Source organism: Bos mutus, chromosome 7, assembly GCF_027580195.1.
Source record: "Bos mutus isolate GX-2022 chromosome 7, NWIPB_WYAK_1.1, whole genome shotgun sequence".
Classification (NCBI taxonomy): domain Eukaryota; kingdom Metazoa; phylum Chordata; class Mammalia; order Artiodactyla; family Bovidae; genus Bos; species Bos mutus.
Window position 1 is genome coordinate 100,314,300 of NC_091623.1, and position 21,472 is coordinate 100,335,771.

General features: G+C 47.1%; 1 protein-coding gene across 5 annotated transcripts in view; it reads left to right on the forward strand.

The window, feature by feature from the left end:
* The window catches only part of ABLIM3 (actin binding LIM protein family member 3), a 136,775-nt gene that overhangs the window by 77,559 nt on the left and 37,744 nt on the right, over nucleotides 1–21,472 (forward strand). For all 5 annotated transcript variants that reach the window (XR_011464844.1, XR_011464847.1, XR_011464846.1 and 2 more), the window contains 2 exons: nucleotides 1,231–1,324; nucleotides 11,492–11,579. Coding sequence is in view for 1 of the 5 variants with exons in the window: in XM_070374595.1 (XP_070230696.1) it covers nucleotides 1,231–1,324; nucleotides 11,492–11,579 (182 nt within the window). In the remaining 4 variants the exon portion in view is untranslated. The remainder of the gene's footprint in view (nucleotides 1–1,230; nucleotides 1,325–11,491; nucleotides 11,580–21,472) is intronic.

A 21,472-nucleotide genomic window follows, 5' to 3' on the forward strand; every position in this document is an offset into this window, starting at 1 on the left:
ACCCAGACATCCTTTGGGGACTCCTGTCAGCCATCATGGGGATCCCCCTAGGACAGGTGCCCTGCTGAGCCCTGGAGCCACATCCTTTAATTCTCATGACAGCCTGCTGAGAAACCAGACCATGTGGATTTGAACCAGCACTAGATCATTTGAGTTGGGTTTTCTCATCCACACAATGGGAAGACCACTAATTCCAACCTCACAGGACTGCTGCAAGTATTAAATGAAATAACCTATGTAAAATACCATCAGAGAGCCCAACACATACCGAGCAGTAAATATCAATGGCTACTGTAGTAGGGGATAGTGTAAGAATAACTAACAATAATCTTATTACTGCCCAGTAAGTTACAAGCACTGGGCAAGATTGAGCACTTAGGAGATGACTGGGGAGGGCAAGGGTTCCTGTTTTCTACTGTTGTAAGAGCATAGTCATATGATTCTTTTTGTACCAGTGTTTTGTTAGAAAAGGAACCCTTGCTGCTGCTGCTAAGTCGCTTCAGTCGTGTCCGACTCTGTGCGACCCCATAGATGGCAGCCCACTAGGCTCCTCTGTCCCTGGGATTCTCCAGGCAAGAATACTGGAGCGGGCTGCCATTTCCTTCTCCAATGCATGAAAGTGAAAAGTGAAAGTGAAGTCACTCAATCGTATCCGACTCTTAGCGACCCCATGAACTGGAGCCTACCAGGCTCCTCCGTCCATGGGATTTTCCAGGCAAGAGTACTGGAGTGGGGTGCCATATGCAAAAAATTGATCACATTGATGACCTCCTGAAAGGGAAACTGGGAGAGACTGAGAGGAGGGTACAGACTTTTCCCCTTGTGGCTTTGCAGTGTGCCAAATGCAGATATTACCTATTCTAAATGGAAGCTTTTTTTTTAAATGACCTTTTAAAAGAGTCCTTTAGGGTAAAAGGAAGAGACTAGGTCTGGAAAATCTGAGGAGAGAGTAAAGAAGAAGAGTCAGGGGCCCTCACAGCCAACAGCAAACAGTACTTTCCAGGCATGCGTGGGGAGTTTGTCAAGATGCAGGTTCCCCAGCCCTCTCACCCCAGGGACTGTCTGATCCTGTAGATCTGAGGGGTGTCTGGGCAGTTTTTGCACTTGGAACAGCTACCTGAGTGCTTCTAATCTTGGTCCAGTCACAGTTATCTTTGGGTCTGGGAAATTCCACGTGACACCCCCGCGGACCCCCCTAATTTCCTCTTCCTGTGTGGATTTCCTCTGCAGGGATGGCGTTCCGTACTGTGAGTCTGACTACCACTCCCAGTTTGGCATTAAGTGCGAGACTTGTGACCGATACATCAGCGGCAGGGTCTTGGAGGTGAGTGGGTACAAGTACCTGTGAAGATGATTGAGCAGGTGGCCTATGACCCCACAGAGTCATCCCTGAAGAAGGGGAAAGTCACCCCACACCCCTTTTTCCTTAGCTTCTACCTCCTCTGCTTTCTCTACCTCAGCTTAGCTTGCTACATGACCTTGAGCAGATAACCCTGCTTCTGTAGGTACCCCTCAAATGAGAAGCTGGACGAAATTACTCCTTGTTCAAAAAATGTCGTGTTGGAAATATCAGTTGTTTCTCTGGATTCAGACCCAGATAGATTACTGGGGAGTGATGATTATGATTTTCTTCTTTGCCCTGCCTAAAGGATAGAGCCTTTATTTTTTTAAGCATTCGGTAATGTGCTGATTTATGAACCAGCTTGTCTAGCAGCCTGCTCCCTAAGCCCTTCTTTGGCTGGTCCATCACCATGGCAACAACTTTCCTCTGCTTCTGATGCACAGCTCGCTCTGCCAGTGACAGACAACCTGCAGCACCCATGCTGAGCCCCTCCCCGAGCCCCCATTCGCTGGCCTTCCTGGCCTTCCCTCCCACACTCTGGGCCCAGGCAGTTGTCTTCCTATGCCTTGGGACCACCCACCTTGAGGAGTCAGAAGCAGGAAAGAGTTTGGTGCAAATGAAAAGCAGTGGCCTAGTATTCTGTTCATACCAAGTCAAACAAGTAGAATCGAAATGTCATACATTCTTTTGCTAGGCAAAAATTCTAAAGTTTTCTGAAATATATACATTCTATTATACATTCTATTTATATATATGTATACAAAAGCTTTCTAATTTATATTTACTCAAAATTTTGATGTAGTTTCATGTATTTTGGCATCTAGAATCACAGCTAAAAGTCTAGAAAATTAATTATCTTAGTGATTAAAATAACTTGAATGAGGCTTGAAACTCCTAACCCAGTTCTGAGAACATAAAGAAATATTGTTGGTTAAGAAGACAGGAAATTAGCATGTGATACAGTATTAATAACTAAAGTACAGATTTTGTTCAAATCTCAAAAAATGAAAAACAATAGCCTAAGAGTACAAATAATTGGGTGCTAATATTGACTCAGTTGCTTACTCATGCTCAGATTTTGGGGTGAGTGTCTTTGCCTTTCTAGTTCCACATTTTCTCATCTGACAGTGGCTGAGGGACAACAGACTGGGTCAGGGCTTATGAACAGAATCATTAATTCTGACAAAGCTGGCTGGGAGACCGAGGTTGCCTGGAGTTAGCAGTGTGTTGAGAAGGATCCTACAGCCTCAGCTCGGGAGAAAGTGTAGCAGCCAGGAAGGGACTCTGAGGAGATGCAGTGTAGTTGAGCCCTGAGGGTGAGAAGGAAGCTGCCCTGTGAAGGGCTAGAGGAGGAATGAGCTTGACCCTTTCAGGGAACAGAGAAGAAGGCCAGTGTGGCTGAGTTCTATAAATCAGAGCTAGAGGAAGATGGAGTAGATCATAAAGGGCATATCATATCAAGCTTTATAGGCCTGTTTAGGAGTTTATGTTTTATAGTAAGTGCAGTGGAAATTCATTGGAGAATTTTAAACCAAAGAGCAACACTGTAAGATTTCCATTAAGAGACTATAGGGAATCAGAGAATAAGATAAATGCACAGAGTGGATAAGCCATCAGGCATTTCCAAGGAGCAGTAGGAGTGCAATGTGGAGAAAAAGCATGAAACACAAGTACATGGAGGATTTGGGCCCAGGTTTCTGAGGCCTGATACCAGGGCGAGACGTCTGGAATTCACAGGACAGCAGAGGGTTGGGGAAAGGCCAAGCAGAAGTGACCTGCTGCAAGCTGCGCCTTGGGGAGAAGAACATGATGTCCACAGGCTAAATTTAAAGGAAAGAAACTGGAAGCAGGAGACCTGCAAGAAGACCTCGACCCCCCAAGGGCTTGGGAGGTACTGTGGCAGTGGCAGGGTTAACCAGCCTGTCTGCAACACTGTGGAAGTTGAATTCCAGTAGCTTTGCAACCATGGGGCCGCTTGTAGATGCAGCCATCAAAGGGGAAGAGGCCAAAGGTTGAACCCAAGTGTGAGGCCCAGGTGAGAGGAAGTCTGGTGTTGCCATTGCGGAAGTGCAGATGGCAGGGAAAGGCTGATCTGAGCAGAAACACGTGAATTCCCTTTGGGAAGGAGTGTGGTGGAAACACCAGGAAATTTTCAAGAGGACAATGAGAACGTGGACCAGAGGTGAGGGACAAAGCTCAGGCCTGGAGGGAACAGTCTCCAAAATGCTAAGATTTGAATAATAGTCAGCACCCTGGGAGTCATCAGGATTTCTTAGAGAAAGAGGAGAGGGCTGAAGATAACATGGGGAGTGGCAGCTTGCAGGAGTGCAGAAGGAGACTGAGAAGTCAGAAAAAGAGGAGGAGCGCTGAGGGATGCAGGATTGGGTGAGACTGGGGAGAGGTGGTGAGAGGACAGAACTCCAGAAAAGATGGAAAGTAAGTCAGAGCGTTGGGCAGATTCTGCAAGAGCAGTTAGTGATATGCAGGCTGAGAAAAAGCTGTGGGGTGTGGGACACGGTCACGTTCAGGAGAACCACTTGTCAGGTCTGCAGAATTGTGGGCAGGGGCACCCACAAGTAGCGGGGGTCAGTGGCCTGTTGTCATTCAGACTTTGAGTCATATCCGACTCTTTGTGACCCCATGGACTGCAGCATGCCAGGCTCCTCTGTCCTTTACCATCTCCCAGAGCTTGTTCAAACTCATGTCCACTGAGTCAGTGATGCCATCCATACATCTCATCCTCTGTCGTCCCCTTCTCCTTCAATCTTTCCCAGCATCTTTAACAGCATCATCTTTTAGAATTTGAAATAGCTCAACTGGAATTCCATTACCTCCACTAGCTTTGTTTTTAGTGATGCTTCCTAAGGCCCACTTGACTTTGCACTCCAGGATGTCTGGCTCTAGGTGAATGATCACACCATCGTGGTTATCTGAGTCATGAAGATCTTTTTTGTATAGTTCTTCTGTGTATTCTTGCCACCTCTTCTTAGTATCTTCTGCTTCTGTTAGATCCATACTGTTTCTGTTCTTTATTGTATCCATCTTTGCATGAAATGTTCCCTTGGTATCTCTAATTTTCTTTAAGAGATCTCTAGTTTTTCCCATTCTATTGTTTTCCTCTATTTCTTTGCGTTGTTCACTTAGGAAGGCTTTCTTATCTCTCCTTGCTATTCTTGGGAACTCTGTATTCAGATGGGTATATCTTTCCTTTTCTCCTTTGCCTTTCGTTTCTCTTCCTTCCTCAGCTATTTGTAAGGCCTCCTCGGACAACTGTTACGCATTTTTGCATTTCTTTTTCTTGGGGCTGGTTTTGATTACCACCTCCTGTACAATGTTACGAACCTCCATCCATAGTGCTTCAGGCAGTCTATCAGATCTCACCCCTTGAATCTATTTGTCAGTTCCACTGTATAATCATAAGGGATTTGATTCAGGTCATAGTTGAATGGCCTAGTGGTTTTCCATACTTTCTTCAATTTCAGTCTGAATTTTGCAATAAGGAGTTCATGATCTGAGCCACAGTCAGCTCCCGGTCTTGTTTTGTGCTGCCTGTTTAGAGTGTCTCCATCTTTGGCTGCAAAGAATATAAACAGTCTGATTTTGGTATTGACCATCTGGTAATGTCTATGTGTAGAGTTGTCTCTTGTGTCGTTGAAAGAGGATGTTTGCATATGACCAGTGCATTCTCTTAGCAAAACTCTATTAGCCTTTGCCCTGCTTTATTTTGTACTCCAAGGCCAAACTTGCCTGTTACTCCAGGTATCTCTTAACTACCTACTTTTGCCTTCCAGTCCCCTAAGATGAAAAGGACATCTTTTTTTTTTTTTTATTAGTTATAGAAGGTCTTGCAGGTCATCATAGAACTGTTCAACTTCAGCTTCTTTGGCATTAGTGGTTGGGGCATAGACTTGGATTACTGTAATATTGAATGGTTTGCCTTGGAAACAAACAGAGATCATTCTGTCATTTTTGAGATTGCACCCAAGTACTGCATTTCAGACTCTTTCGTTGACTGTGAGGGCTACTCCAATCCTTTTAAGGGATTCTTGCCCACAGTAGTAGATACAATGGTCATCTGAATTAAATTCGCCCATTCCAGTCCACTTTCACGGATTGCTAAAATGTCAATGTTCACTTTTGCCACCGCCTGTTTGGCCACTTCCAACGTACCTTGATCATGGATCTAACATTCCAGGTTCCTAAGCAATGTTTTTCTTTACAGCATCAGACTTTACTTTCACCACCAGACAAATCCATATGTCACTGGCATATGTCATTGAGAAATCATAAAAGCAGACTTTTCTTTCCAGAAGGGAGAGACTTCAGTTACACGCAGGGCCAGAGCCTCAGACAGGAATTTGTCCCAGCATTTCCAGGCTGCTCTGAAATCATGTCAGCACCTGTCTTTCCCCCAAGTGTTACTGTCATTCAGCATTGTTGGAGCCCCCTCTTCTTGGGCAGCTCTTGTGACTGGGTTTCCATTGATTCCATTTGTATGAGGCTCCATTAGCATCTTGGATGTATTGATTTTTTTTTTTTTTTTTACCTTAGATCTGTAAGAGAATTTTGCCAGTCAACTAGTTCACCCTCCTTGCTTTACAGATGAGAAAAGTGAGGCCTGAGACATGTGGTTCTTTCCAAAGTCATATGCTGTATTTCTGGTAAAGACAGAGCTGATACCTAGGACTCCAGCCTCCTGTATTCCACACCAGTGCCCACAGCTCTCAGTTCTCCAGGGCCATTGACACAGTGGGATGTCAAGAAAATACACAGTTGGAGTTAAACAGATTTGAATTCGAGTTTTATCTCTTCTAGCCATGAAACCAAGCAAGTCTTTCTTTGAGTCTTAGAGTCTTTATCTATCAATGGAGAATACTACTGTTATTTAACTCCTAGTAGATATATATGCCAGTGTGAAATCATGGAAAATATATATAATAGTTTCTGCCCCTGGTTCCTGGCACAGAGCTCCTAAAACCCTTGTAATTTCCTAAGTGATAAGAACATGAGGAGCATATTTTGTTCTACCATTTGGTTTTTGACCTCAGTTCCTGAACATAGAACTCCTAAACCCCTCAGAAATTTCTGAGCGATGGGAGCATCTTTTGTTCTAATGAGGCGACTCATGGGCGGGGGCCGGTCACCAGAAAGATCAAGCCATGATTAGAAGCTTGAAACTTTCAGCCCCGACTCCCATCCTCTGGGAAGGAGAAAGGGCCTAGAACTTGAGTTAATGATGATCCTGTCGACACAAAGAAGCCTCTGTGAACATCCCACAAGCACAGGGTTCAGAGAGTGTCCAGGTGGGTAAACACCCGAGGTTCTGGGAGAGTGGTACTCAGTGAGAGGGCATGGATGCCCCGTGCCCCTCCGCATATACCTTGAACCTCTTCTGTCTGAATGTTCATCTCTATCATTCTATAACAAACCAGTAAACATAACTATTTCTTGAGTTCTTTGAGCCATTCCAAGAAATTAATAAACCCTAGATGGGGGTCATGGGAACCCCAGTTTAATGCTGGTCAGTCAGAAATAAGTGACAATTGGGACTTACCGACTGTTATCTAAATTAGGGTTGGGGGAGACAGTGATGTGGGGGAGACGGGTCTGAGCCCTTAACCTGTGGGGTCTGACACTCTGTCCAGGTAGAGTATCAGAATCAATTAAATTACAGGACACTCAGCTGGTGTCACAGAGAACTGCTTGGTGTGGGAGAGGAAAAAACCCACACATCTGGTGTCAGAAGTATGAGTGTGGTAGTGGTCTGAGAGTAAGGGACAAACACAGGAGTGTGTTTTCCTTTATAGCTAGTCAGGACTGTCTTGGTTGCAAGTACAGAAACTATACTCAGAAACTACCTCAGACCAAAAAGGAAATTTATCAACTCCCATAGTGAAAAACCCAGGAGTCGTCCTTGCTTCAGGCACAGCTGGATCCAGCACTCACACAAATGTGTTCGAATATCTTGCCCTCTTGGTGCAACTTTCTTCTGGGTTGGCTTTATCTCTCTCCTGTATGATGTGGAAATCGGACACCAGTCACTCTAGGCTTCCATCCTGTCTGCCAGCATTTCCAGTGGAAGGAGAGCTTTCTCTTTCCTAATAGCTCAGCAAGCATCCTGGGACTGGCTCTCACTGGAGAACCTCAGGCCCGTCTCCAGACCAGTCACTGTGAGCATAGTGTTGGAATAACCACATGGATTGACATGGGGAACGGGTAGTCATTCCCACCCAGGAAAAGCTTGATGCTGTTTCTGGAGGAAGGCTGTCGGCCAGACCAAAACAACAGCCTCCTGCTATGGGTCCTGGTATGTTTCTGGGTACACAGTAGGCACTTAATTAAATTCCGTGTCCCCTTCCCAGCCCACAGTCCCTTCCTCAGTGACAGAACTCAGCATGCTGAGCACTGACCACACTCCTTTCTTGCTGGTCTGTGTCCTTGCTGGGGAGAATCACAGCCCTGGGGTCCTATGCTGCCTGCCTCACATTGCTGTGGTTCTCAGTCCTCGCCAAGGGGGCCCATTTTCCAGCTACTGATTCTTTGTCCTGAACACTGTGTTCTGGACTTTGGCTGGTTAACAGAATGTCTCATCTTATCCCCCTGACTGGTTCCCCTTGTGCTGGCACCAGCGGCTATGTGGCCTCCCTCCCACTCCCTCAGGTGGCTTCCGTGCCATCCTTGGCAGAGTTTCTGAGATGTGCACAGAGCCTCTTTCGGCTAGAGCAGGGTGCTGGGGTGTGACATTTAGGAAGATGCCAGCTTCAGTTTTGCCAACCCACTGTTTCCATTCTAGAAACAGATCTATAATTGAAATGATAAAGAGACACAAAGTAGGAAGAGACTACTAATTAAAACGATTATCCCTGTCATGGTGTGGGAGAATCAGTCCCACGACATCGCAGCTTGGGAAAATAGCAGGTCCTTCCAGAGTCTGAACACCGTTTGCTTTGGTGACAATAAGGACATTCTCTCATTAGTGGGAGCTATGCAAACAACCAAGATGGCAAAAAAAAAAAGGGGGATTTGGGATTTTCTTTCTTTTTTAAAAAGCCTGCCCTTTCCGTCCATTTGCTTAATTTTTAGAATAAATCAAGTATCTCCCAAATAGATAAACCCATGCCCAACTACCCCCCGACTCAAACACACACACAAGATTTGGGGATAAGCCTTCAGCATTATGCAATTATAATACAATATTTTTAAGATTTTTTTGATGTGGGCCATTTTTAACGTCTTTATTGAATTTGTTACAGTATTGCTTCTGCTCTTATATTTTGGCTTTTTGGCTGTGAAATCTTAGCTCCCTGACCAGTCATGGAACTCAAACCCACACCCACCCCCTCCCTTACATTGGAAGGCAAAGCCTTAACCAATGGTGGCCAGAAGTCCCTACAATTTTTGAATTGGAAGGAGCCTATTAGCATCAGACCAAGTGATGGCTGGGGAAGGGTCCTTTAACAATACCCCAGTATCCATCAATTTGCCCCAAGCATATCCCCCCAAAAGGGAGGCTGAGTTGGTTGGATGGCATCGCTGCCCCAGTGGACATGAACTTGAGTGAACTCCAGAAGATGGTGAGGGACTGGGAGGCCTGGCATGCTGCAGTCCATGGGGTCGCAAAGCGTCGGACACGACTTAGCGACTAAACAACAGCAACAACATACCCCCAAAAAAACTTTGCCCTAACCTGAAATATACACCTTCAAAATGAGCCCCACCTTCCAACCCCATTGCTGCCTGAAGCTCCTCCATACAGCAGTTCTCGAGCCACCAGGGAAGGGCCCTCATGGGTCAGGTACTCTCAGTTAGGCTGTCGTGTCAGGACTGTCTGCCCTCCGGGGAGCAGCTCCCACGTGGCTGCTGGCTTCCATTGGGACCTTGAGTCACAACCTTCTCCGAGGTGCTTTCTTCCACCTAGAAAGGAGTTCTCGGCTTCAGATCATTTCCATTTTCACTTGAAATGATGCGTAGGGAAACAAAGTGGGAATAGGGAAGGGGGCTCATCAATGCCAGATTGGGGCAGAGGCTCCCAAGCACAGTAGTTATGGGACTGGCCTGGGGGTCAGAGACTTCCTGACAGGTCCTGGCTTTGTGGGTCTCATTTGCCCAGTGAGCCCCCAAAATGTGTCTGTCCTGTGCCCTCTCACCATTTTTGCCATGCCTATGAGCGCTAGTAAAGTAATGCTCAAAATTCTCCAAGCCAGGCTTCAGCAATATGTGAACCGTGAACTTCCTGATGTTCAAGCTGGTTTTAGAAAAGGCAGAGGAACCAGAGATCAAATTGCCAACATCCGCTGCATCATGGAAAAAGCAAGAGAGTTCCAGAAAAGCATCTATTTCTGCTTTATTGACTATGCCAAAGCCTTTGACTGTGTGGATCACAATAAACTGTGGAAAATTCTGAAAGAGGGGAATACCAGACCACCTGATCTGCCTCTTGAGAAATTTGTATGCAGGTCAGGAAGCAACAGTTAGAACTGGACATGGAACAACAGACTGGTTCCAAATAGGAAAAGGAGTTCATCAAGGCTGTATATAGTCACCCTGTTTATTTAAGTTATATGCAGAGTACGTCATGAGAAATGCTGGACTGGAAGAAGCACAAGCTGGAATCAAGATTGCCAGGAGAAATATCAATAACCTCAGATATGCAGATGACACCACCCTTATGGCAGAAAGTGAAGAAGAACTAAAAAGCCTCTTGATGAAAGTGGAAGTGGAGAGTGAAAAAGTTGGCTTAAAGCTCAACATTCAGAAAACGAAGATCATGGCATCCGGTCCCATCACTTCATGGGAAATAGATGGGGAAACAGTGGAAAAAGTGTCAGACTTTATTTTTCTGGGCTCCAAAATCACTACAGATGGTGACTGCAGCCATGAAATTAAAAGACACTTACTCCTTGGAAGGAAAGTTATGACCAACCTAGACAGCATATTCAAAAGCAGAGACATTACTTTGCCAACAAAGGTCTGTCTAGTCAAGGCTGTGGTTTTTCCAGTGGTCATGTATGGATGTGAGAGTTGGACTGTGAAGAAGGCTGAGCGCCAAAGAATTGATGCTTTTGAACTGTGGTGTTGGAGAAGACTCTGGAGAGTCCCTTGGACTGCAAGGAGATCCAACCAGTCCGTTCTGAAGGAGATCAGCCCTGGGATTTCTTTGGAAGGAATGATGCTAAAGCTGAAACTCCAGTACTTTGGCCACCTCACGCGAAGAGTTGACTCATTGGAAAAGACTCTGATGCTGGGAGGGATTGGGGGCAAGAGAAGAAGGGGACGCCAGAGGATGAGATGGCTGGATGGCATCACTGATTTGATGGACGTGAGTCTGAGTGAACTCCGGGAGTTGGTGATGGACAGGGAGGCCTGGCGCGCTGCGATTCATGGGGTCGCGAAGAGTCGGACACGACTGAGCGACTGATCTGATCTGATGAGCCTCATGTATTCATTCTTACCTAATGCTTTATCTTATCTTCAAGTTGGCTCTCTTGCAAATAAGAAAACTTGTGTAACATAATAGGAAAACCAGGATCACTTGCCATGTTGCCAGTAACTAAAAAGTGGTGTTCTAGTGGAAGCTTCAAGACTCTTACCTATTCTCATGCCTTAAAAGGTAGATTAGTAAGGTTTGGATAGATGTTACCTTATGGACCAAACTGATATTTTCTCCTTGAAAAAAAAATCAAAAGAATAGATAGAGGATTGAAAAGGAAATCTCTCTCTCTCTTTTTTTTTCCCCCATGAATTCAGTGTTATTAAACCTGAGGATCCCTTTAAAACATGTCTTGAACCACTGGCAGTAAGGGCCTATTGTTGGGGAAATGCTGAGATGTCCTCAAAGTAAGACTATTTTCTCATCAGGAAATAAGGCAGTAGGACCAGAGGCCTCCAAATGGCCCTTCCGTTGCTGCAATAGATATGACGGTGTCCAGGCAGGTCCGCTGAAAGCTTTCAGATGCCCATGGTATGGAATCACCAAGCTTCTGGCAAATGTGTAGATTGTTTTGGGGGACTCCCTTGGGTAGATCCCAGCCAGCCTCAGGGCCGTGAAGAAGCCATTGACACTAATGAGTCAGGAAACATTAGACTCGACCTGCCCTGCTGGATGGCAGCCACAGCGCTGACCTCCTCTTTTATCTTTTATTCCCGTAGGCGGGAGGGAAGCACTACCACCCCACCTGCGCCAGATGTGTGCGCTGCCACCAGATGTTCACCGAGGGGGAGGAGATGTACCTCACAGGTAAGCAAATGTGACCCTTGGGGAGGCGTTCCTCTCCGCTTATGACTGGAAAGGAGAGAGCCTCCTTCCGTCCCGGTGCTGTCTGTGCTGTTGGCTTGTCCTCAACTCTGTGATTATTTCGGCCCTCTCTGGGTGGTTCAGGAAAGTTGCCGGTGTGGCTAATGTGAAGTGACATGTAATCTGCCTTCCGTCCCTGTGCACTTCCCCCCGCTGCTCGGCTGGCCCACTTCCCTGGCAGTTCTCTCTGAGCAGACTCCCCTGGCTCTGCCTCAGGGTGGGAGGTTGAGCTCCTTCAGGCCAAGGGGTCAGAGAACAGGAGGATGACAGGGTTGCAGAGTGTCTGCACCATCACAGCGCCTACCGCCGCCTCCCTCTCCCACCCCTCCCTCCACATCTCAGAGCATTACCCGGCCACTGCCTGGTCGCCCCTCTCTGGAAGGACCAAAAGGAATGCGAGGGAGCCAGGAGTCACCAAAAAGCTAATCAGAGCTGCTTTTCCTCTGCCACTTCCCAGGGTCCAGCCGTCTGGCCCCAGGAGTCCTGCCCCCCTCCCCATTAGTCTCCAGGCGCTGCTCAGTCCTCCTTCCTCTGCCCAGTCCATCATTCTCAGGCATCAGTGTTCTTGGCAGAGCCCTGTTGAGGGGTCTTTGGGAGACCTCTGGGCTGACTAGTTAGATGCAAACACTTCAGCCTAGTATTTAAGACACTCTTAGTGAGGACTCCATCTGCCTTGAATAAGCTCAACACTTCAGCTTGCCAGAGCCAACTGGCAACCATTCCTTCATCCATTCAAAAACTCCCGGATACCTACCAGCAGACTCTGAAGGGTCCACAGTGAGTTCCAGCCCTATACCCACGGCTCTGATGTCCGCAGGGCAGGTGGACCGTGGTCAATAGTCACACAGATAACAGTCAACTGTGATGAGTTGTATGGCGGGAAGGAGTGTGAACTGTGAGAGCACATGATGGGGTGGGGAGGGGCAGCTGGGCGGGTCCCTGATGAGGGGCCAGGGTTCCAAGGAGGAGTGAGTGTTAACTGGGCAAAGAGGGAGGGATGGAATTAACCAACCCAAGGGCATAGAATCTGCCGGCCTCTTGGTTGGCAGTGGGGGTGCGGGAGGGCGGGTAAAGAAATGGCAAGTGTGGGAGACCGAGAGGAGCCAGTGTGGCCGGGTGCAGCAGGAGGTGAGAGAGGAGGGCAGGACAGGCTGCTGCTGCTGCTGCGAGGTCGCTTCAGTTGTGTCCAACTCTGTGCGACCCCATAGACGGCAGCCCACCAGGCTCCCCCGTCCCCGGGAGTCTCCCAGCAAGAGTACTAGAGTGGGGTGCCATTGCCTTCTCCGCAGGACAGGCTAGGCTGGGCCTTCTGGCAGGGATGGTATTCACCCTCAAATGATTTCATGGTCCTGGTGCCTCCAAGTAGCCACTCTTCACTCGCAGAGCTCCTACTATTGTAGGCCAAGTTAGAGGCATTGCCCACTTCTAAAGCCCCCCAGATGTCCCCAACCCCCACCCAAGCTCACTAGTCCCCCCCGAACCCCCTGAGCCTTCTGTTTGCACCTGGTCCCCTCCAGCCTGCATTGAGCCATTGGCCACCTCCCTGAGAGCCTTGCCTCTGACATTGGCCCCTCAGCCCTGGCATTGACCCCCATGCACTCACTCGACTGCTGATCACTGTTGGCTGAATTTCTGTGCTAGCCATCTGCAGATGTTTGAATAGTCATATTGGGGAGGGCATTTCTTTGGGAGACACCTTCCTCCTGGTTTCCTCGCAAGGCAAATGGAAGGTCAGAAAGGCTATTATGAGGAGCATAGCTTCCTCTCAAGCTTGTCCAAGCCACACATGCCCACGCCAGGAGTTGCCTCAAGATGTAATGAATCCCCTTTGCCTAGAGCTGGTTTCTAAACCTCAGCACTGTTGACATATGGGGCCAGATCATTCTTTGGTGTGGAGACTGCCCTGTGTATTTCAGGATGTTCAATAGCGTCCCTGGCCTCTGCCCACTAAATGCATAATGTACATCTTCTTGTTGTGACAACCAAAAATATCTCAGACATTGCCCCAGGAGGCATAATCAACCTGGGTTGAGAACCACTAGCCCAGAGCTATTCAGCGGAATCTCATACCATCTGCTAGGAAAGCTAAAACATGGTTTCCTTGCTGGACTAGGCAAGGGGACCGTCTCTAAGATGCTTTGACCCTACAACCACTGACGTGTATGTACAGTCATACGGGTGTTAGAGGTGAATAGACCCCAGGAGTCACTCTAGGCTGTGAAGTAACCGTCCTCATTGTATAGAAGGGAAAAGTGAGCCCCAGAAAGAAGAAGAGATTCTCATGAGAACTTGAGGGGCAAAGATGGGGAAGCTGGCCTTACGACTTCCGCCCCAGAGCTCTCCCCATCTTGCCTCCTGGGACCCAGGCCCTGAGAGCTACTCAGGTGCCTGCAGGGACTAGGCTCCCTCTTTCCAGAAGCACTGGTCCCTCAGTGCCTGGGTCCCTAAGTGGTTCCTACTGCAGTACCCCGTGTTAGGTGATGGGAAGCCCATGTGAGTCTCAGCACGCTGCATGGTATCTTCATGGGCCCCGAGAATCTAGACTTTGCACTTGGTTTGAAAGTTTGCTGCATGGTATTCCCCTCCCCAGAGGATGAGGCGGTTGGATGGTATCACTGACTCAATGGACATGAGTTTGATCAAACTCCAGGAGATAGTGAAGGACAGGGAAGCCTGGCATGCTGCAGTCTAAGGGGTCGCAAAGAGTTGGACACAACTTAGCAACTGAACAACAACAAATTCCTCTCACCCTTCTCTGGTGAAGCCCTTTGCTAGTATTGAAACTGGCCTCATGTTTGTATCACTGGAAATTAAGATCCCTCCTTTCCTGTCTGAATTCCCAATGCTGATATTTGCCCATTTGGTGCTTTGAATCCTGGCTCCGCTGTTTAGTAAGTTTTTGACCTCTTTAAAAACTCTAAACCCTTATTTCCTAGACTGTAAAAGGAGGTAGTAACAGTCACTATAATATAGCCTATAGTAAGATCCCTGGACTTCCCTGGTGGCTCAGTGGTAAAGAATTTGCCTGCCAACGCAGGAGACGTGGGTTTGATTGTTGGGTCAGGAAGATCCCCTGGAGAAGGAAATGACAACCCACTCCAGTATTCTTGCCTGGGAGAAACCATGGACAGAGGAGCCTGGCAGACTACAGTGCATGGGGTCGCAAGAGTCGGACACGACTTAAGGACTAAACCACCACCACCAGGGTCCTGACATGCAGGGAGCTCTTAGTTCCCTCCTGCAGCAGATGCCTATTGAGCACCGCCTATGTATCCAGTGCTGTTCTAACAACTGGAGATGTGGCCATAAGCAAGTCCCCTGCCCTCCTGGAGCTTACATCCTCTTGTTCCAGTATCTTCCAAGCCCTGCATTAGACCAGAACTTCACAGATTGCTGAAAGAGTTAAGTGATGAAGTGAGTAACTTTGTGATCAGGAGAGAGAGTGCACAAATGTCTCCAGGAGGTGGAGATATTCTTGGTGATAAAGAAGGGTTTGTCACCCTCCTCCTTAATTATCCCCTTCCCTACTTCCCTGGCTCCTGAGAGAGTGGGAGTAATTGCAGGGCATTCAGGGACCTGCCTCGAGGGATGCTGAGTGATCCTGGAATGAGAGGGTCTGGGCCATCCACTGCTGGAGTCCTGCTGACTTGGCTTATGGGCATCTTAGAGGTGGCAGCCACCAGGGGCTTCTGCTTCCACTGGGAACTGGGCTTGTGATCGCCTTAGACACTCTCCCTGGGCAGGGTACCAAGACTCAAAATGATCTTTCCCAGAAATGGCAAGAACACTGTCCTCCCAGGCAGCACAGGAGTGGTGGGGACCAGTTCAGAAGACTCCTGGGTCCAGGCATCAGCACTTCCGCTAAGGAGCTATGACCTTGAGAATAACTTCCTTGTCTGAGGTCTCTTCCTTCACCTGTAAAATGAGGAAGTTGTCACTGTCTTTCATTCAAACATTCACACTGAGGTCATGGTTGTGCCAGGCTCTCTGTTATGTGCTGGGTGCCCAGAGATGAACAAGGCAGGGTGCTGGCTTCGGTGGTGGAGTTTACTATCAAGAGCGGGAGACTGACTTAATCAAACAGAAGTGCAAACATCCAGGGACAAGCTGTGATAAGACTGTGACGGGGAAGCTTGGAAATAACTGGAGTATGTTATAAGGCTCCTCATCTAGTCTGGGAGGTCTGGCGAAGCTCTGCTGCTGAAGGGAACGTTCAAGCCCAGATCTTGATGTTGAGTAGGAGGTGGGAGGGTACAGAGGGGAGGGAAGAGTGTGGAAGCAGAGAGAACAGCAGGTGCAAAGGCCCAAACGGGAGGAAGCTTTATGTGGTGGAGAAACCGAGACAGGCCCACCTACCCTGTGCACAGACAGCAAGCGAGGGCCTCCAGAATATTAAAGGACAGGGTGAATGTGAGAATGCTAAGTGCCCTGTAAAACAGTGTGCACATAAGAGGGTGGGTTAGGAAGCCTGCAAAGCTTATAAACCCAGTCTTGTCATCCCCGTGGCAGGGCACTATGTTACTGGCAACTGTGTTACTCAGGAGGACATTTGGGTCAGTTTGTGTTTTAATTACTGTGTGATGGCTTTCTGATGGGCTCTAATTGGGAGAGGTCTGACATCTGTCTGGATAAGAACTTCCGGGGCCCCAGGGGACAAGAGCAAGTTTTCTTTCATTTGTTTCACGTTCTGTTGTGCATTCATCTTTTAAGTCTTTTTGTAAAGATGCCAGATTTCTAATCTGTTTGTTGTCCAAACCCTTCATTTGGACTTCACCAAGAAATCAGGTCACCGGTTTTGTCCAGCAAATGTTTGCCAAAATGCTGCGGGTTATGGGCAAAACTTATACAAATATCACAAAAGTTGCATACAGTTGCTAGATTAGAGGGAGTTTTTCTAAACCCAAAATGGGGCTCAGGAGATAGATTTTGCTCTTATTCTTGTGCCTGTGCCCCAGAAAAAGGAAAGATGGGCCTTTTTCTCTCCTTCTGTCTACACTAAATGCTTTCCTTTTCTGAGGACCTGAGACAGAGAATAACACTAGAAACATTGGATTTCAGCTGTATGTTTTTAAATAGGTCTCTGCTACCATTTGTATATTTAATTAAAGCACACCAGGCAGGAAATCACTCACAGAATCCTAGGACAAATCTTGCTGCTAAGGAAAATACTGTAACAAATCGTAGGTCCTAACAAGAATAAGAATAAATGCCATCAGCTGACATTTGCTGAGCACTTACTGTGTGCCAGCACATTTCTGAGTTTTAAATGCAGTATCTCATTTTATCCTTCAAACCCTGTGAATTGAAAGTCATTCATATCTTCAATTCAGAGAACAAGAAAGTTTAGAAAAGTTACATCTCTGAGCCAAGGTTAGCTAGCCTGTCTTGCTTTGTTAGAGGCATTTTTTCCACTTATTATCAGAATTCTTAACCTGTGGTTCACAGTTGGCCTTCTGAATTCAATAAACCCCCTGACATTGCCTGCTGGAGTTTGCTTATGGGTGCGTTTCTCTAAGGATAGGGTGTGTGGCTTTTATCAACTTTTCAGAGCTGTTTATGGCTCAAAGTAAAGTGAAAAAAGCTTTAGTTCTGTTTTAATGCAAATCCCAAACAGAGCCCTGAACGCTTTGGTAATTACACCATACACTTCTCTTGGAAAACTTACTCTGTTTCAGATAACTTTTTTTTTTTTTTCCAGTTTAGATGATATAAGGTCCTGGTACGAGGAGGTGTGTCTTTCTGGCTCAGCTGGAGAAGCCTTTGATATTTAGCTGAGGCCTCATTTCCCTCTGACAAGTACCTCATAAGAGGTGCCCTGAGCTCATAGATTGTTCAAGAGAGGGCCGCCCATCATGATGGATGTTGGAACACCAGCCCTCTGTCATCGTCTCCACATCTCATCAAACTACACTTTAAAAAGCACTAATGAAACATTGGTTGCTATAATTTAGTAGTTTAGCAGTGTTATTTTAAATTGAATCTCTCTACTGACAGCTTAGGTTGTAGGAGTCATGCTTAAAAACTTTAAATCTTATGTTTCCCCAATCCTGCTACATAATTTTAGACTCTTCAAACATAGCCTAACTGTACTAAATTGATATTTCCTCAAGTCTGAGTCCTCGAAGCATATTTCATTTTAAATAGAGTACATTTTAATTTTTGATGAGCTGTAGTTTTTTTTTAGATGTTTAGGGTTACCAAACATCTTGAATCATATAGAAAATATTATAGCGTGGTAGTTTAAGACTTGTACGTGTATAGTCTGTTTCTGACTTGCTCCTTGCACCACAAACTCGAGACGACGTGGCCATTTTCTCGCCAGTTACATGTCACATCAACTTCACCAGCCAATTTGTCCATGTTGGTCAGAATTAGGTCTAGAGTAGCAATTTCCCTGGTTGCTTCCTCTATTTTCTAGGAAACAAAATTGCCTGCTGGGGAAGTCAAGAACTTGTCAGATACTCGGGTTTTAGCTCAATGAGATGTTTTATTGGTGTGGACTTCTTAGGTGGCAGGAACTCAACTCGAATGACGTCAGGTAAAAGGGGACTGATGAGCTCACAAGACTTGGGAGTATCCAGGAGCAGCCCAGCTGGGTTGAGGGGTGCACAGGGGGCAGCAGGTGGGTCTTCTCCCTGTTCCTTTTGTGTGCAGCTTCCCCTGTGCAGATCCAGGCTGCCTGCCTGCCTGTCAGGGGAAGGAGGGTGTGGCCAGCACCAGGGCCCCCCCAGGGCACCGTGGGAGCAGTGAGGCAGCATCTCCTGCCCGGCTCAGCAGAGAAGCCCCAAAGTGATGCCAGGGAGCCTAGCTCTGGGCACATGTGGACACCGGCAGGGAGGCAGCAATAGGCGAGCAGGGAAAACATCTAAGCCTCCAAACTCCAGTTTCCCTCTCTGAAAACACTGATAACCACAGGCCCTATCTTACCAGGCTCTGGTGAGGATTAAATGAACAAGTGCACAGAAAAGCCATCCCATCAAACCTGCCACCACCAGCCCAAGCTCGTGGTAAACACCCAGTCACGTCAAAAGGGCCATTCCCCCCAGCCATGACTAATAAATGCTGGCTGCTGTTAATATTATCATCATTATCAATACCTAGCATAGGGCTCAGCGTATGTTAGTGATCATTATTATTTTTTACTCAGTTACTATTGTTGTAAAGTATGTAACATAAAGTCTGGCACAGGCAGTCTCTAAGTACTATTTATAACAATAAGAATAATAAGACTACTTAGCACCTGCCACAGACGAAGCACTCAGTACACTTGAATTACAGTGCTGTTACTATTGTTAGCATCCTGTGAGTTACTAGGCGCCTCCAGGCCACCCATTCTCTTTGCCTTGTGCTGCCTGCTTGCCTCTGTGGCAACCAGCATCATGGTGGCCAAGCACTTTCCTCCTTCAAACTTTTTATTAAGCTTCAGGCCTACTTGATCATGTCAAGCCCAGGCAAACTGGTCTTTTCCACTTCTCCCCAGTGCCCTCGTCCCTGGGCACCAGCCCAGCCTTCCAGAAGGTGTGCTGGCCGCCAAGCCAGGCTTCTGCTCAGTGACTGCACCTGCCCAACCAGCCCTCTGCTTGCTGCGTGCCCCTCGCCCAGCCAGGCGCCAGCTCTGGGAGGAGGAGAGTAAAGCACCACCCACCCCCTTCAGGTCTCCCCATTACTGCCTTCCCCTCACCCTAACTAGATCCTGGCCAACGGGGTTTGACCAAAAAAAAAAAACAGCAGCAACAACTGACACTTACATGGTGCCTGCTCTTGGCGGACACTGTTCTCAGTGCTCTACACGTATTAACGCATTAATCCATACAGCAGATGTACAAGGCGGGTACTATAACCGTCTCTATGTTCTAGATGGGGAAACTGAGGCACGGAGCGGTCACTGCCCTGCTCTAGGCAATGAAACTAGTAGGTGTCATAACCAGGATTGAACCTTTGAGGAATATCACATTAAATAATGTATAAACTGCCTCATATATGGTGAAGATTTCCCAGTGGCCAAGATTATAATGATGATCCTGTTGTTAGTGGGCTTCCCAGGTGGCTCAGACGGTAAAGAGTCCACCTGCAATGAGGGACAACTGGGTTCGTCCCCTGGATTGGGAAGATCCTCTGGAGAAGGGAAGGGCAACCCACTCCAGTATTCTTGCCTGGGGAATCCCACAGAGAGGAGCCTGGTGCGCTACAGTGGCAAAGAGTCACAAAGAGTCCAACACGGCTGAGGAACTTTCACTCACTCACTCAGTTGTTATTACTACATGTCAAATTCCGCAAAAGGGCTGACTCCCCATTCTCCTCTTGATAAAACTAGAACCCTTAGTAATAAGTGAACAGTGTCCTTTGGTCTACAGAAGCGTCCCCTAGTGGTGGGCATGGGGAATTTTTTTAAGTTGAGGTAGTATGCTGCTGCTGCCGCTGCTTTTCAGTCATGTCCGACTCTGTGCGACCTCGCAGACGGCACCCACCAGGCTCCCCCGTCCCTGGGATTCTCCAGGCGAGAACACTGGAGTGGGTTGCCATTTCCTTCTCCAATGCATGAAACTGAAAAGTGAAAGTGAAGTCGCTCAGTCGTGTCTGACTCTTAGCGACCCCATGGTCTACACATACATAAAATTACCCATTTTAGAGTGAACACCTTAGTAGCTTTTGGTGCATTCACAATGCTGTGCAACCACTGCTTCAATCTAGTTCCAAAACATTGTCATCACCCCAAAAAGAAACCTGCAGCCCTTAAGCAGTTGCTCCCTATTTCCCCTCCTCTGAGCCCCTGGCAGCCACCAGTTTCTTTCTGTCTTCAGATGGCATATTTGGGGTATTTCATATAGATGTGGGCTTTTGTGTCTGGCTTCTTTCACTTAGCATAATGTCTCCCAGGTTCATCCACATTGTACCATGCATCAGTGTCTCCTTCCTTTTTACAGCTGAATAATATTCCATTTTATGGATATGCCATACTTGTTCATCTGAGTGGGGATTTTAAAGGAGCCTTTCTAAGGTCCTAGCAAGGCTGTTTCACAGAAATAGTGCTTCTAACATAAAGGTGGAACTCAGAAACCTCACTTGTTACAATCAGAGAAGGAACCTAACAGTCTGGCTGGGATCAGGGGCTGAAATCTCAAATGCCTGCTTAAATGAGTGAGAAGGGCAGGGAGGCAGACTGCAGGGAGGGTCCCTGGCCTCCTGCAGGGTCTAAGGGCATTCATATGCAAAAATACTTTAAAATAAAAACATTGTGTTTGCCAAACAGAACCTTCAGCTGGGCCAGTTTCGGTCCCTGCTGCATCTATAAGCCTGGCTGGGCTTCTGGAAGACTGTGGCACCAGCTCCAGCTTTGGGTTTTATAAATCTCCACTAATGCAAAAAAAGAAAGGTGTTGACAAATTGAACTTACACGTCTGGCAGAGATGTGGGTGGGTCCCCAAAGCTTAAATAAGCCAAAATGTTACAGGGGTGAGGTGTATTGTAACCAGTCAAAGAGGTAAGACTGAATGCTGACTCTGCTAGGGATTCAGAACAGCCTTACTGCTCGGCTGAGGGACAGTTTTAGAGATTTAGATTTCTGACTCTGAGTCAGCTGAATCATAAATAGCTAATCTTTCACTTCCATAACATTTGCAGAATCTGGAATTGTGGGTGATAGTCTCGGAGGATGAGAGAGTGACTCGTGACATCACTAGTCTTACTAACAGTGTTGAAGTCTTGCAAGTTAGTTCTGTCATGTCACATTGGTTTCTTTACCCCATGACATTCCAGGGGAACAGATTTGAAGTATTAACTGATAGTTAGCCTTGTGGTTCCCCAATTTAGAATCAAAAATCACCTAGGGAGCTTGT